The sequence below is a fragment of the Poecile atricapillus genome, chromosome 28 (genome assembly GCF_030490865.1).
Source record: "Poecile atricapillus isolate bPoeAtr1 chromosome 28, bPoeAtr1.hap1, whole genome shotgun sequence".
NCBI lineage: Eukaryota > Metazoa > Chordata > Aves > Passeriformes > Paridae > Poecile > Poecile atricapillus.
In genome coordinates, this window is record NC_081276.1 from 2510921 (window position 1) to 2527212 (window position 16292).

A 16292-nucleotide genomic window follows, 5' to 3' on the forward strand; every position below is an offset into this window, starting at 1 on the left:
TCCTGACTTCTGCTCTTTGCTCCTCGTTTTTTGGGATCTTCCCAAGCCACAGCGGCCCAAAGTGCTGCGGAGTGGGAAGAGAAAGTCACCGGCTCGTCCCCTCAGCTGGACGGGCACAGACACAGGGACAGTGACCAGGGGGTGACAGGACACGACACGAGGATGGTCCAGAGCTCAGAGCACGGGCTCGGGGCTCTCGGGACCCCCGGCAGCGGCCAAGGCTCGGCGGTGTCACCGCTCTGGGCCCGCTAACTGTCACAGCCGGCACCTGGCACGGCCACCGGGGCCACGGCGGGGTGGTCACTCTGGAACGTGGTCACTGGTGTCACAGCAGGGTGGTCACTCTGGAACACGGCCACTGGTGTCACAGCAGGGTGGTCACTCTGGAACGTGGCCACCGGTGTCACGGTGGGGTGGTCACTCTGGAACATGGGCACCGGGGCCACGGCAGGGTGGTCACTCTGGAACGTGGTCACTGGTGTCACAGCAGGGTGGTCACTCTGGAACACGGCCACTGGGGTCATGGTGGGGTGGTCACTCTGGAATGTGGCCACCGGTGTCACGGTGGGGTGGTCACTCTGGAACGTGGTCACCGGTGTCACGGTGGGGTGGTCACTCTGGAACGTGGTCACCAGTGTCATGGTGGTGTGGTCACTCTGGAACGTGGCCACTGGTGTCACAGCAGGGTGGTCACTCTGGAACACGGCCACTGGTGTCATGGCAGGGTGGTCACTGTCGCTCTGGAACACGGTCACCGGTGTCATGGCAGGGTGGTCACTGTCACTGTCACTCTGGAACGTGGCCACCGGTGTCACAGCGGGGTGGTCATTGTCACTGTCACTCTGGAACACGGTCACCGGTGTCATGGCAGGGTGGTCACTGTCACTGTCACTCTGGAACATGGTCACCGGTGTCATGGCAGGGTGGTGACTGTCACTGTCACTCTGGAACACGGTCACCGGTGTCATGGCAGGGTGGTCACTCTGGAACACGGTCACTGGTGTCACAGGGGGGTGGTCACTGTCACTGTCACTCTGGAACACGGTCACTGGTGTCATGGCAGGGTGGTGACTGTCACTGTCACTCTGGAACATGGTCACTGGTGTCATGGCAGGGTGGTGACTGTCACTGTCACTCTGGAACACGCCGAGCTCCGTGTTGGCCTCAGGGCCGCCGGTCCCCACGGGCCGGGCCAGGCCTCGGGGTCTCCCCTGGGCGCGGCCGCTGCGGGAGCAGTCGTGGTGGCCGTGGTTGCCCAAGCGGCTGGAGGCCACCACGGCTTTCATGGCAGCCTGGGACAGAGAAAGAAAATTAGGGAATTGTGGAATGTTTGGAAAATGGTGGAATGTTTTGTTGGGCCCAAAATCCTGGCCTGGCCCAACAATCCCAGCCCAAAGCCTCCTGGAGCTGTGGCAGCACCGGGGCCGGGAGCGTTCCCTGAGGGAATTCAGCGCCACCAACACTCCCTGAGGGAGGAACCTCTCCCTAAAACCCATCCCAAAAATCCCCTGGCACAGCTGGAAACTCTTCCTGGCCATGCCAAGAGGGTGTTCGGCAGAATTTTGCCTTTACAGGCTCTCTCCAGGCCCTGCAGGCCGCGGGTGGGGACGTCCCCGGTGCTGTCACAGGTCCCCAGTGGTGACAGATGTCCCTCCTGTCCCTCCTCACCTTCAGCTTCCTCCTGGCATTGAATTCCTGCAGTTTCCTCTGTGTGCTGTCCATGTGAGCGAATTTCGCTGCTTTCCCGGTGACCCAGGGGTGCTCCAGGGCCTGCTGAACCGTCAGCCTCTTCTGGGGATCCAAAACAATCAATTTTCTCACCTGAAAGCACCAAGATTTTTGTTGTTTGGATATTATTATTATTATTATTATTATTATTATTATTATTATTATTATTATTATTATTATCATCATCATCATCATTATTTTATCATTATTTTATCATTATTATTATCATTATTATAATTACTATTATTATATTACTATTACTATTACTATTACTATTACTATTACTATTATTATCATATTTAACATTTAACATTTTATATTTTAATATTATTCAATATTGTATACTTATATATACATTATATATATTTGCACATTACTATATTATATTCCATTATATTGTATTATATTGTATTATATTGTATTATATTATATTATATTATATTATATTATATTATATTATATTATATTATATTATATTATATTATATTATATTATATTATATTATATTATATTATATTATATTATATTATATTATATTATATTATATTATATTATATTATATTATATTATATTATATTATATTATATTATTACTATTATTTGGATTGTTTGGATTGTTTTGTAATTCGGAAGTAACTCAGAGGAAAATAAGAAAGCATTATAATAAATATATAATTTATATTATATATGAATATATATTATAATAAATCGTAAAATCAATCTTAAAAATAAGGAATAAATAAAGGGAATTAAAGAAAGCCAGAGTACATCACAATAAATAAATAATAAATTCACATTAAAAATGAAATGTGTGAGAAATTAATCAATTTAATTAAATAAATACATGTAGTAAATACATGAAAATGAAATCATGAAATGCATGAAATCAAAATGAAAATATGTGGTTAATAAATAAAAAGAAACAAATGCAATACATAGACAAAAATTAAATCATAAAATAAGCAAAATCAGTAATGAAGATAGTGATAAATAAATGAACATTTGTAATAAATTAAAATTTGTAATAAATAGATAAACATAATTAATAAATAATAAAAATATGTGATAAATAAATAGAATTAAAGAAATTAATAAATAAATGGATAAAAATGAAATCACAAAATAAGCAATCAAAATGTCGTAAATAAATAAAGGAATTAATAAATAAAGGGATAAAAATGAAATCATTAAAGAAATAATAACCATAATAATAAATGATAATAAATCAATAAAGAAATAATATGCAATGAATAAATAAAACTGAATTAATTAAAAAATAAAAATAAAAATAAAAATAAAAATAAAAATAAAAATAAAAATAAAAATAAAAATAAAAATAAAAATAAAAATAAAAATAAAAATAAAAATAAAAATAAAAATAAAAATAAAAGGAAGGGAAAGGAAAGGAAAGGAAAGGAAGAAAGGAAAGGAAAGGAAAGGAAAGGAAAGGAAAGGAAAGGAAAGGAAAGGAAAGGAAAGGAAAGGAAAGGAAAGGAAAGGAAAGGAAAGGAAAGGAAAGGAAAGGAAAGGAAAGGAAAGGAAAGGAAAGGAAAGGAAAGGAAAGGAAAGGAAAGGAAAGGAAAGGAAAGGAAAGGAAAGGAAAGGAAAGGAAAGGAAAGGAAAGGAAAGGAAAGGAAAGGAAAGGAAAGGAAAGGAAAGGAAAGGAAAGGAAAGGAAAGGAAAGGAAAGGAAAGGAAAGGAAAGGAAAGGAGAGGAGAGGAGAGGAGAGGAGAGGAAAGGAGAGGAGAGGAAAGGAGAGGAGAGGAAAGGAAAGGAAAATTAAAATAAAATAAAATAAAATAAAATAAAATAAAATAAAATAAAATAAAATAAAATAAAATAAAATAAAATAAAATAAAATAAAATAAAATAAAATAAAATAAAATAAAATAAAATAAAATAAAATAATTTTTTTTAAAAATGTACATTTTCCCAAGCCCCAGCTCTGCCTGGCTCACCAAATCCTTGGCGTTTGGGGACACCTCATCCCACCAGGGGGACACAAACTCGTAGTCGCAGGTGAGGATCCGGCTGTACATGTACTGATCCCCACGAGGGTCGAAGAAGGGCTCGAAGCCACAGAGCCTGGGGGGGACAGAGCCGTGGGACACGGTGACACAAACCCTGCCACCCCCAGGACAGCCAGCAGTGTCCCCTGGCTGTGACACTCACAGGATGTAGGTGATGACACCCACGCTCCACATGTCCACCTCTGGCCCGTAGGGACAGCCGTGCAGGATTTCGGGGGCTGGAAAGAAAGTTTGGGGGTCAAATACACCCACGGTGGGGGGGTCCCAGCAGAGAAAAACCCCCCTGGGCAGAGGCAGGTGTGGGGAAAAGGGATAAATGGGGAGGAAAAGGGATAAATGGGGAGGAAAAGGGATAAATGTGGAGAAAAAGGGATAAATGTGGAGGAAAAGGGATAAATGGGGAGGAAAAGGAAAAATGTGGAAGAAAAAAGGATAAATGTAGAGGAAAAAAGGGGATAAATGGGGAGGAAAAGGGATAAATGGGGAGGAAAAGAATAAATGTAGAGGAAAAAAGGGATAAATGTGGAAGAAAAGGGATAAATGTGGAGGAAAAAAGGGGATAAATGTGGAAGAAAAGGGATAAATATGCAAGAAAAGGGATAAATGTAGAGGAAAAAGGGGATAAATGTGGAGGAAAAGGGATAAATGTGCAAGAAAAGGGATAAGTGTGGAGAAAAAAAGGGATAAATGTGGAGGAAAAGGGATAAATGTGGAGGAAAAGGATAAATATGGAGAAAAAAAAGGATGAATGTGGAGGAAAAGGATAAATGTGGAGGAAAAGGGATAATGTGGAGGAAAAAGGATAAATGTGGAGGAAAAAGATAAATGTGGAGAAAAAAGGGGATAAATGTGGAGGAAAAAAGGGATAAATGTGGAGGAAAAGGGATAAATGTGGAGGAAAAGGGATAAATGTGGAGAAAAAAGGGATAAATGTGGAGGAAAAGGATAAATGTGGAGAAAAAAAAGGATGAATGTGGAGGAAAAGGATAAATGTGGAGGAAAAGGGATAATGTGGAGGAAAAAGGATAAATGTGGAGGAAAAAGATAAATGTGGAGAAAAAAGGGGATAAATGTGAAGGAAAAAGGGGATAAATGTAGAGGAAAAGGGATAATGTGGAGAAGAAAGGGATAAGCATGAAAAAAAAGGGATAAATGTGGAGGAAAAAAGGGGATGAATGTGGAGAAAAAAGGGGATAAATGTGGAGGAAAAGGGATAAATATGCAAGAAAAGGGATAAATGTAGAGGAAAAAAGGGGATAAATGTGGAAGAAAAGGGATAAATGTGGAGGAAAAGGGATAAATGTGGAGGAAAAAGGGATAAATGTGGTGGAAAAGGATAAATGTGGAGGAAAAAGGGATAAATGTGGAGGAAAAGGATAAATGTGGAGGAAAAGGATAAATGTGGAGGAAAAAGGGGATAAATGTGGAGAAGAAAGGGATAAGCATGAAAAAAAAAGGGATAAATGTGGAGGAAAAGGGACAAATGTGGAGAAAAAAGGGATAAATGTGGCTTTGTGCCAGCCAAATGTGTCATGGCCCCAGCCATCCCTGCACCGAGTTGTGCTGGGCCTCAGGCAGGGAAAATGCCCTGGATTGTCCATCCCATCCCGCTTTCCTCTCCCCAGAATGTCCCTCCGATCCCAAATTTTCTCCTTCCCAGGATGTCCCTCCTGTCCCCTTTCCCTCTCACGAGAATGTCCCTCGCATTCCAAATTTTTCCCTCTCCAGAATGTCCCTCCCATTCCCAATTTTCTCCTCCCCAGAGTATCCCTCCCATCCCCTTTCCCTCTCCCCAGAATATCCCTCCCATCCCCTTTCTCTCTCCCCAGAGTATCCCTCCCATCCCATTTCCCCCTCCCCAGAATGTCCCTCCTGTCCCCTTTTCCCCCTCCCCAGAATGTCCCTCCTGTCCCCATTTCCCCCTCCCCAGAATGTCCCTCCCATCCCATTTCCCCCTCCCCAGAATGTCCCTCCTGTCCCCATTTCCCCAGAATGTCCCTCCTGTCCCCATTTCCCCCTCCCCAGAATGTCCCTCCTGTCCCCATTTCCCCCTCCCCAGAATGTCCCTCCCATCCCATTTCCCCCTCCCCAGAATGTCCCTCCTGTCCCCATTTCCCCAGAATGTCCCTCCTGTCCCCATTTCCCCCTCCCCAGAATGTCCCTCCCATCCCCTTTCCCTCTCCCCAGAATGTCCCTCCTGTCCCCATTTCCCTCTCCCCAGAATGTTCCTCCTGTCCCAGAATGTCCCTCCTGACCCCATTTCCCCAGAATGTCCCTCCTGTCCCCTTTCCCTCTCCCCAGAATGTCCCTCCTGTCCCAGAATGTCCCTCCCATCCCATTTCCCCCTCCCCAGAATGTCCCTCCTGTCCCCATTTCCCTCTCCCCAGAATGTCCCTCCCATCCCATTTCCCCCTCCCCAGAATGTCCCTCCTGTCCCCATTTCCCTCTCCCCAGAATGTCCCTCCCATCCCATTTCCCTCTCCCCAGAATGTCCCTCCTGTCCCAGAATGTCCCTCCTGTCCCCTTTCCCTCTCCCCAGAATGTCCCTCCTGTCCCCATTTCCCTCTCCCCAGAATGTCCCTCCTGTCTCAGAATGTCCCTCCTGTCCCCATTTCCCCGTCCCCAGAATGTCCCCCCTGTCCCCATTTCCCTCTCCCCGGTTTCCCCCTCGCTCACCGCAGTACCCCGGTGTCCCACACACGGTTTTCATGGTGTCCTGCTCATCCACGATCTTGGAGAGCCCGAAGTCACCTTGCAGGGACACGAGGGAGTGGCGCTGCCATCAGGGAGGGGCTCAGGGGTCCCCCAGGGTCCCCAACCCCTCCAGGGTCCCCAACGCACCGATTTTGAGGGGTGCATCGGGGGACAGGTCTGCGTAGAGCAGGTTCTCCGGCTTCAGGTCCCTGTGCACGACTCCATTCTTGTGCAAATACTGCGGAAAAAAGGGAAAACGGGATGTGCAAAGGACGGGAACGGCCTGGGACACAATTTGGGAGGTGGCAGCAGCGATTGGGGACCTGTCACAAACTCGGGACCAACTCGGGAACAGTTTCCAATCAGGAGTTGGCGTTTTTTAAAGCCTCCTGTTGCCATGGAAACTCTGGGATGCAGAGCAGCCCTGACCTTCCTCCTCCCTCCCCTTCATCCCCTCCAAGGGCGGATCCATCTTCTCCCAGCGGAGCCTTTGGAAGGCCAAGGGCAAGTGGACAAATGTTTGGGATAGAGACAGCTCGGGGTGCCTCTTCCCAGGGATATTTGGGATAGAGACAGCTCCAGGTGCCTCTCCCCAGGGATATTTGGGATAGAGACAGCTCCAGGTGCCTCTCCCCAGGGATATTTGGGATAGAGACAGCTCCAGGTGCCTCTCCCCAGGGATATTTGGGATAGAGACAGCTCTGGGTGCCTCTCCCCAGGGATATTTGGGATAGAGACAGCTCTGGGTGCCTCTTCCCAGGGATATTTGGGATCAAGACAGCTCCAGGTGCCTCTTCCCAGGGATATTTGGGATCAAGACAGCTCCAGGTGCCTCTTCCCAGGGATATTTGGGATAAGGGAAGCTTTGAGCATCTCTTCCCAGGGATTTTTGGGAATGGGACAGCTCTGATTATCTCTCCCCAGGGATATTTGGGATCGAGACAGCTCCAGGTGCCTCTTCCCAGGGATATTTGGGATGGGGACAGCTCCAGGTGCCTCTTCCCAGGGATATTTGGAATCACTGCAGCTCCAGGTGCCTCTCCCCAGGGATATTTGGGATGAGGACAGCTCTGAGCATCTCTCCCCAGGGATATTTGGGATGGGGGGAGCTTTGAGCATCTCTCCCCAGGGATATTTGGGATCACTGCAGCTCCAGGTGCTTCTCCCCAGGGATATTTGGGATTGAGACAGCTCCAGGTGCCTCTCCCCAGGGATATTTGGGATGGGGACAGCTCCAGGTGCCTCTCCCCAGGGATATTTGGGATGGGGACAGCTCCAGGTGCCTCTCCCCAGGGATATTTGGGATAGAGACAGCTCTGGGTGCCTCTTCCCAGGGATATTTGGGATGGGGGGAGCTTTGAGCATCTCTCCCCAGGGATATTTGGGATCACTGCAGCTCCAGGTGCTTCTCCCCAGGGATATTTGGGATTGAGACAGCTCTGGGTGCCTCTCCCCAGGGATATTTGGGATGGGGACAGCTCTGGGTGCCTCTCCCCAGGGATATTTGGGAATGGGACAGCTCTGATCATGTCTCCCCAGGGATATTTGGAATCGAGACAGCTCCAGGCCCCTTTCCCCAGGGACATTTGGGTGCAGCCCCCCCAGTGCCACCCCCAAAGCACCCCCAGGACCCCCTCACGGGGCTGTCCCAGGGTCACGGTACCGAAACAGCCTCCAGGATCTGCTTGACCACGTGCGCCGCGTCCCGCTCGCTGTAGAACCCCCTCTCCACGATCCTGGGGGCACACGGAGCCTTCAGCCCCCTCCATCCTCCTCCTCCTCCTCCCCCATCCCACTGGGATCCATCCCCCTGCAGCGGATCCGTACCTGTCGAAGAGTTCTCCCCCCGTCACCAGCTCCAGCACCAGCGCGATCTCCGAGGGCGTCTCGAAAATCTCCTTCAGCTTGATCTGGGAAGGGAGACAGGAGGGAATTGGGGATGTGGGGGGGGTGGAGTGTGGGGTGTGGGGTGTGGGATATGGGATGTGAGGTGTGGGATGTGGGATATGGGATGTGGGATATGGGATATGGGTTATGGGATATGGGATATGGGATATGGGATACAGGGATGTGGGATACGGGTGTGGGATATGGGATACAGGGATATGGGATATGGGATATGGGATACAGGGATATGGGATATGGGATATGGGATATGGGATACAGGGATATGGGGTGTGGGATATGGGATGTGGGATATGGGATGTGGGATATGGGATATGGGATATGGGATGTGGGATATGGGATGTGGGATATGGGATATGGGATATGGGATATGGGATACAGGGATATGGGATGTGGGATATGGGATATGGGATGTGGGATATGGGATGTGGGATATGGGATATGGGATATGGGATATGGGATACAGGGATATGGGATATGGGATATGGGATGTGGGATGTGGGATATGGGATGTGGGATATGGGATATGGGATGTGGGATATGGGATATGGGATATGGGATATGGGATATGGGATATGGGATATGGGATGTGGGATGTGGGATGTGGGATATGGGATGTGGGATATGGGATATGGGATATGGGATACAGGGATGTGGGATATGGGATATGGGATGTGGGATGTGGGATATGGGATATGGGATACAGGGATAAGGGATGTGGGAATGCATCCCAACTCTGCTAGGGGGAAGCTGTGACCACCAGGGAGGGGGGAAAGGGTCATTTCAGGGCAAACATTTCCCTCCTCCATTTGGTTTTTCCCCACTCTTGATTTGTTTTCACCTGAATTTTTTTAACTGTCCGCAGCAGCCCCGCTCACTTAACACGGATTAAAGATGAGTCTGGGAATGTGCAGAGCCTTGATCATCCTCACATCTCCCAGCTGGTTTATCAGAGCCCCTCGAGAGCATTTGAATTTCGCTGCTCCATGGGCACCTCGGAGCCTCTGTCCGGTCCCAGGGGATGGATCCTGATGAGGGAGAGCCGGACACACCCTGCGAGGTCACGGCCACTCTGGGATCCATCTGGAAACATCCCTTGGATTGTTCTGCTGCACAAGAGGCACCAAACCCCTGTTTTCCTCCAGACTTTTTTGTGATTCGGCTCCCACACGAGCCCTTTGTGCCTCCACAGCCCATCTGGAATTAACAATTCTCTCTTAAAGCGACGTCCAAATGCAATTTTTCCTTTTTTTTTTTTTTTTTTCCTTTTTTTTTTTTTTTTATTTAAAAAAAAAAAACGAAACCCAAGAATTTCATGCTTCTTAAGACTTTTGTGACACCACGAATTTCATGGGGCTTTAATCATTCCCTTCCCAGGCTGGGTGACAAGCCGTGATCCCCCGCGGGGTGAGAGACACTATGTGGCAGCTTATTGCATTATAATAATACACGGAGCACTATAATTTTCCTATTAACTTCAAAAGTTTACAATCCTATTATCAGCCTCTGCCGAGGTCGGTGCCTCACGATAGCGGCGCCGGCGTCAATAATGGAGCAGAGCAGCTCCTCTTCAAACATCACTTGAACTCGGGATGAGCAGAACCCCACGGAAACCTCGGGGATTTAAATATTCAAACTGGGCTGGATCCTCCTCCACGGCTCCCAGGAGGAAAGGGGAGGGCAGAAATTGGATTTTCTGTGGTGTTCCTGATAACACATCAGAGAGGAGCCTCTTCCCATCCACGCTGGCCTCACCTGGGCTGCTCTGAGCGGATGATTCCCATCCTGGCTGTTATCCCTGGGTCTGCCCAGATGTCCTGGGATGAGGGGAAATTTCTCCATGGAAGAGGTTGAAGCACCAAATTGCCCCAAAACACTGCAACACCCCAAAACGGGCCCACGTCGAGCTGGCTGAGAGGTTTAGAGATGACTTGCCCCCAGTGCTTTGAGCATTTTCTCTCTGGTTTTGGGGATGTTTGAGATTTCTCTTGGCTTCATCTGTTGCATGAAGGGTTTGGGGCTTCTCCAGAGAGCAAAGCTCCGAGGATGGGCTGGGAGCAGCCGTGTCCAGGGTTTGAGGGATGCTGAGGCTTGGGCAGCAGAGCCAGTGGCAAGGCAATGTCCCAGGGATGTCCCAGCGATGTCCCAGGGATGTCCCAGGGATGTCCCAGCGATGTCCCAGCGATGTCCCAGGGATGTCCCAGGGATGTCCCAGCGATGTCCCAGCGATGTCCCAGCGATGTCCCAGCGATGTCCCAGGGATGTCCCAGGGATGTCCCAGGGGTGTCCCAGTGATGTCCCAGTGATGTCCCAGCGATGTCCCAGTGATGTCCCAGGGATGTCCCAGCGATGTCCCAGCGATGTCCCAGCGATGTCCCATCAATGTCCTGACCACAATCCCATCCAGAGCAGGGCCCCTCAGCCCCACAGCAGCTCCCAGGTGGTTTTTTTGTGTCATTTCCTTAACTCAGGTGTTCTCCAGGATCCTTTTGCCACTTCCCAGTGGAACCACACAGTCGGGAACGAGCCTTTTTTGGGATGTGGGGGGCACGGAGGCCCCTGGAGCTCCCGTTTTCCCCGGAGAGCTGAGCAAGGGAACGGCCCCAGCCCCCGCAGCCTCAGCCTCCCCTTTTATCTCCCCTGGCAGGATTCATTACAAACACACAATTTTCCTGGGATTCATTTGATCTCCGTGATGGAAATTGCTTGCCTGGTGGAAATCTCAAGCCAGGGCGTGGGGAGGGGGAGGACGGGGGGGTCCTTGGCCTTGGGTATCAGAGCTGGGAGCTCAGAGCAGCTGCAAGGACCAGGAATTTCAGGTGGCAGCGAGTGGGGAATCACCTGGACACTGTCGGTGAGGCAGGGAGGGGACACGGGGTGCAGGGAGGGGACACGGGGTGCAGGAAGGGGACATGGGGTGCAGGAAGGGTTTTCCATGGGGTGCAGGAAGGGTTTTCCATGGGGTGGGAAGGGTTTTCCATGGGGTGCAGGAAGGGTTTTCCATGGGGTGGTGCCTTCACCCTGCACCAAGCTGGGATGAGGACAAGGACATTCCAGCCCTTCCCTCAGCACTGGGCTGAGTTAAGGGCAAACCCGTCCCCAGCAGCCGTGGACCCGACCCAAAGGGAGGTGGCAGCCGTGTCACGAGGCTCCTACTCACGATGTTGGGGTGCGAGAGCCGCAGCAGGACCCCGATCTCCGTCCTCACGATCTTTTTGTCGATCTGGGAAGCAGAGCCCGCACAGAGCTTGTGTCACCTGCGCTGCCAGGCCTGGCCCCGGCTCCCCACCCCGCAGAGACCCCCTTGTTACCCCCAGCACATTTCCAAATCTGTCCCGGGGCCCACCCCAATCCCAAATCCCAGCGCTTTTGTCCCCGTGGGACCCCCAGGCTGTGGGAGCGGTGCCCGGTGCCAGCCCCATCCTGGTTCCGAGGGGCAGGGGAGGAGAGACAGCCCCAGCCCTGCCCCCCAGGCTCCCTGATGCTCCCCCTTCCCCTCCCCAGCCCCTCTCCTGCCTCGCTCACCGTTTTCTTCAGGATCTTGGCAGCGTAGGGAGCTCCCGTGCCCTTCTCCTGGCAGCTGAACACCACCGAGGTGGCTCCCCTGGGAGGGCAGGGAGGGCGTGAGGCTGGCACAGAGCTGGGGGTCCCGCTCCCCCTGTGCCCCCCACCAGCACCTTTGGCAGTGCCAGGCCCTGGGAGCTCAGTGTGGATCCCACTCTTCATGGATCCTGCTTTTCATGGATCTCCCTCCTCCTGAATTCTCTTCCTCCGGCTTCCCTCCATTCCTGAATTCCCTTCCTCCTGCATCCTCCCATTCCTGAATTCCCTTCCTATTGAATCCCCCCATTCCTGAATTCCCTTCATCCTGAATTCCCTTCCTCCTGCATCCTCCCATTCCTGAATTCCCTTCATCCTGAATTCCCTTCCTACTGAATCTCCCCGCTCCTGAATTCCCTTCCTCCTGCATCCCCCCACTCCTGAATTCCCTTCATCCTGAATTCCCTTCATCCTGAATTCCCTTCCTCCAGCATCCTCCCATTCCTGAATTCCCTTCCTCCTGAATCCCCCCATTCCTGAATTCCCTTCCTTTTGAATCCTCCCGCTCCTGAATTCCCTTCCTCCTGCATCCCCCTCTTCTTGGATCGCATTTTTCACAGATCCCCCTCCTCCAGCATCCTCCTCCTGCATCCCCCCACTCCTGAATTCCCTTCCTGTACCCCTCTCCTTCATCCCCACCCCTCATCCCCTTCCTGCACCCCCTCCTGATGGGTCCCTCTCCCGCACCCCCCTCCTCCTGCACCCCTCTCCCGCATCCTTCCCGGCTGAGGCTATTTTAATTAAACCCGACTTCTACAGGGGGTTTAAATCCTTAAGCGGCTTTCCCGACGGGCCGGAGCCGCCGTGTCCCCGCTCGCAGCCTCTGGGCGACAGCAGCGACACTGCCGGGGTCCCATCCCGGCCGATCCCGATGTCACCAGACAGCTCCTGCCAGGTGACACCGCCGCGTCCCCTCCGTGCCCCTCAGCCACCTCGGCTCGAGTTAATCGCGTTTCCCGAGCGCTGGACGGTGAAATCAGCCCAGAGCTCCGGGGCTCATTTGCAATTCCATCTCCCTGCCTGGCTCCTGGAGCAGATTAATTCCTGCCCCCGGGTAATCGGCCGCGTTTTGCCGCACTTTGGCTTCGCCGCCCTCTGGGAGGGAGCTCAGGCTGTGCCTGGAGGTGCCCGACAAGATCAGATCCCCAAAACCACCGAATTTCACATCGAAACCTCCCCTGAGCCCACCAACATCCCCCCCTCGCTGCAGCCCCCGAGCTCCCGGGTGCTCTCCTGAAAGAAGGATTTGTCTTCAAGCCCCGAGCAGATTTTGCAACTCATCCGGCTGAATTTGGGAACGGCGTTCCCATGGCAACGGCAGCGCCGGGTACCGGCTTCCTCCAGGATGCTGCGGCATCCACCTGGCACCGAGCAACCCCAACCCTGCCCAGCTTCAAAACATTTCCTCCCTTTCGCCAAACGTTCTCCATGAGACTTCAAAAGTGATTTGGAGAATTGTTGCGGCTGGGAGGGGCGGGGAGAGGCGGCCACCACCTGCTCCAGCTCAGGAAAACAGGCAAAAGCTGCAATTTGACCCCAAAATGGCATCGCTGCTGCTGCGACCACAACGCTCATCCAGAGGGAGAAGCCACGAGGTTATTGTTGGAATTTCCCAGCTGGGCTGGACACGGGGCAGGACCTTCCACCCCCTCTCCACGACTGAATCCCAGCCAGGATCTGTCGCCTCTCACCCTCCCTGTACATTTTTCCGCACGGACAATTCCCAGCCTGATTCCCGTCGTTAACGAGATCATTTAGGAGCGCTCGGCTCGGTGTTTAGGAGGGCTCGGGGTGGCTCCTGTGCCCGCTGTGCCCGCGGCGCTGCCCCTCACGCGTCCCCAATTAGGGCAGCGCTCGGATCCGGGCTGGAATTCGCCACACCTCGGCCCCCGCAGCCACCGCTCAAGGCCTCAAATAAATATCCCCAATCAGCCTTGCCTGCGATGGGAGATAATTGCATTTGCTTCCCAGATGAACTGGAAAATGTCGAACGATGGGATTTGCCGAGAGCCTGGAACGTGCGGCCGCTGCGAGAGCCGGGAGCAGCCTCGGGCTGGGTCCTCCCCGCTGTCCCCACATCCCTGCCCGGCTCCCTCCGTCCCTCTCCTGCTCCCTGGGGTTTCCTGGACAGAACCGGCTCCAACCGTGCCAGGAGAAGCTCTAAGGGAGAGCTGTGCACGGCCAGTGGGCTCCCACAGCCCAAATCCCAGCCGGGTCCCAACACCGTGAGTGGGAGGCTCCAGGACTGAGACCAGCTTGATTTAAATCTGGTGCTGAAACTGGATGGATGGATTGAGGGATGGATGGATGGATGGATGGATGGATGGATGGATGGATGGATGGATGGATGGATGATGGATGGATGGATGGATGGATGGATGGATGGATGGATGGATGGATGGATGAATTCATTCCAGGGGCTCCAGGTCTGTTCTTCTGTCCTACATCCCTCTGTGCAGGGCTTTGCTGATGCGGCCACACCTCGATATAAACCCTTGAATTCCTGCTTTCACCAAAACTGCTGGTTTTTAGGATTCTCTGAGGATTTAAAACCAGTGGCAGCCGGGGCTGGCCCAGCCTGAAGCACCAAATCCACCTGTTCCAGAGTCAGGGCTCTGAGGCAGCGCTGCCTCCTCCCACAGGCACAGCCCGGAGCTCCCACAATCGGGATCACCAAAATTCCCCCCACAGGCTCCCGGCTCCCCCTGCCTGAGGGGCACCAGGACACCTCAGCCGGGATCCCAGCCCTCAGATGGGGCCTCCAAGCCCAGTCCAGAGCTGGGAATCTTTGTGGAGGCTGGTGCTGCCTGGCAGGGAGGACCCTGACTGCCCGTCCCCGGAGCCTCGGGGTGCTCAGAGGGGAGATGGGTCTCCCCACGGTCCCACTGCCATGGGCATGAGGAATATCCAGCTCCACAGGCCCAGGGACCCCCGGCCCGACCTGCAGACCCCCAGTGAGCGCTCCCAGACCCTGACAGCAGCGTCACAGCACAGTCCAAGCACCAGGTTACACCAGAGGGGAGGGTCTGTCACCATCCATCCCCCTTATCCATCCTCCCGTCCTTCCACAGCCCTTCTGCACCCATTCATCTCCCCAGCTTGTCCATCCCTTCCTGCATCACTCTGTTCTTCCATCCCTCCTCATCCATTCCTCCCACACCCACTCATCCCCTCGGTATCTGTCCCTCCCTTCCTGCATCACTTCACCCCTCATTCTCCTTCACCACCGCCCCCAAATCCCTCCAACCCTCCCATCCATCCCCTCCATATTCCTCCACCCTTCCCCACGTCCCTCCATCCCCCCCTGCTTCCCTCCCTCCCTCCTGCCTCCCTCCAGCCCCCTCCCCACCAGCCCAGTCCCTGCCCCATCCAGGACCCTCTCCCACCCCGGGGGGGCTCCTGCCCCTCCCAGCCCCTCCCTGCTCTCTCTCCCCGCCCGGTACCGTCCCAGCTCGGGGCCCACGACGTAGAAATCTTCCAGTGCCGCCTCCCGGTGGGATCCATCGATCCAAAACTCGCTCCCGCTCTTGGACGACGGCATGGTGGGCTGGGGGCTGCGAGCTGCCGCCAGCTGCTGGCAAGGGGAGACCCCGGCATGGATCACCGCAGCCCCCCCTGAATCACCCCCACCCAATCCCCCCCGCGCTGCCGGGAGTGCCCAGATGGCTCGGGAAAAACCAGCGCTCGGGATTATCGAGCGCCATGGAATTACGGCCACAAATCCCCGTCCCACCCGGCACGTACGATGCCTTTTCCGAGATAATTCCCCCCGCTGTGGGATGTGTCCCCCCTCCGGCTTTTCCCACCGCCCTCCTCCCCCCTTTCCCACCCCATTCCCACCTGTCTGGGGATCCCCCAGAGCCCGGCGGGCCGAGCGCCCCCCGCCTGCTTTGCACCCCGATTCCTGCAGCCTCCCCCAAACCCCCCCGGCCCTCCGCACGCCCCCGGGAATTTTGGGGTGGGGTCGTGGCCCGGCACGTACCGTCACCTGCGGCGCCGCTCGTGTCCCCCCGGGCGCTGCCTCATCCCCGGGCACGGGGGGGTCCGGAGCCCCCGGGGCCGGTGCTGAGCCTGCCCGCGGACCCCCCCCCGCTGCTCCCCAAAACTGGGCCTCACGGCTCAGCTCCTCGGAGGGGCTTCACGGGGCGCTGAGCGGCGCTGGGCTGGGAGGATGCAGGGATGGGAAGATGGAGGGATGCAGGGATGGGAGGATTCGGGAATGGAGGGATGCAGGGATGGGAGGATGCCGGGATGCGGGAGCCCAGGGATGCCGGGCAGCAAGGATACAGCTGCCAGGATGCCGGGATGGGAGGATGCAGGGATGCAGGGATACCGG

The 16292-nt window shown here is 53.0% G+C and overlaps 1 protein-coding gene across 1 annotated transcript; it reads right to left on the reverse strand.

Moving 5' to 3' along the window:
- Nucleotides 1-248: 248 nt before the first annotated feature.
- On the reverse strand, nucleotides 249-15509 carry LOC131589497 (calcium/calmodulin-dependent protein kinase type IV-like). The gene is made up of 11 exons (XM_058859063.1): nucleotides 15400-15509; nucleotides 11882-11960; nucleotides 11517-11579; nucleotides 8279-8361; nucleotides 8115-8187; nucleotides 6599-6689; nucleotides 6434-6508; nucleotides 3900-3975; nucleotides 3686-3812; nucleotides 1669-1821; nucleotides 249-1292 (listed from the first exon to the last, which is right to left on the reverse strand). The coding sequence occupies exons 1-11, from the start codon at nucleotides 15495-15497 to the stop codon at nucleotides 249-251; spliced, it is 1962 nt and encodes a 653-aa protein (XP_058715046.1). The 5' UTR covers nucleotides 15498-15509.
- Nucleotides 15510-16292: the final 783 nt, after the last annotated feature.

What these genes read in the sequence shown, in the direction of transcription:
- LOC131589497 (XM_058859063.1), bottom strand. Translation starts at nt 15,497, where the DNA reads ATGCCGTCGTCCAAGAGCGGGAGCGAGTTTTGGATCGATGGATCCCAC. An exon ending in CCAAGATCCTGAAGAAAACG is followed by an intron (nt 11,580 to 11,881) that starts GTGAGCGAGGCA and finishes TCTGCTTCCCAG; the next exon opens with ATCGACAAAAAGATCGTGAG. An exon ending in TGGGACACCGGGGTACTGCG is followed by an intron (nt 3,976 to 6,433) that starts GTGAGCGAGGGG and finishes CTTTCTTTCCAG; the next exon opens with CCCCCGAAATCCTGCACGGC.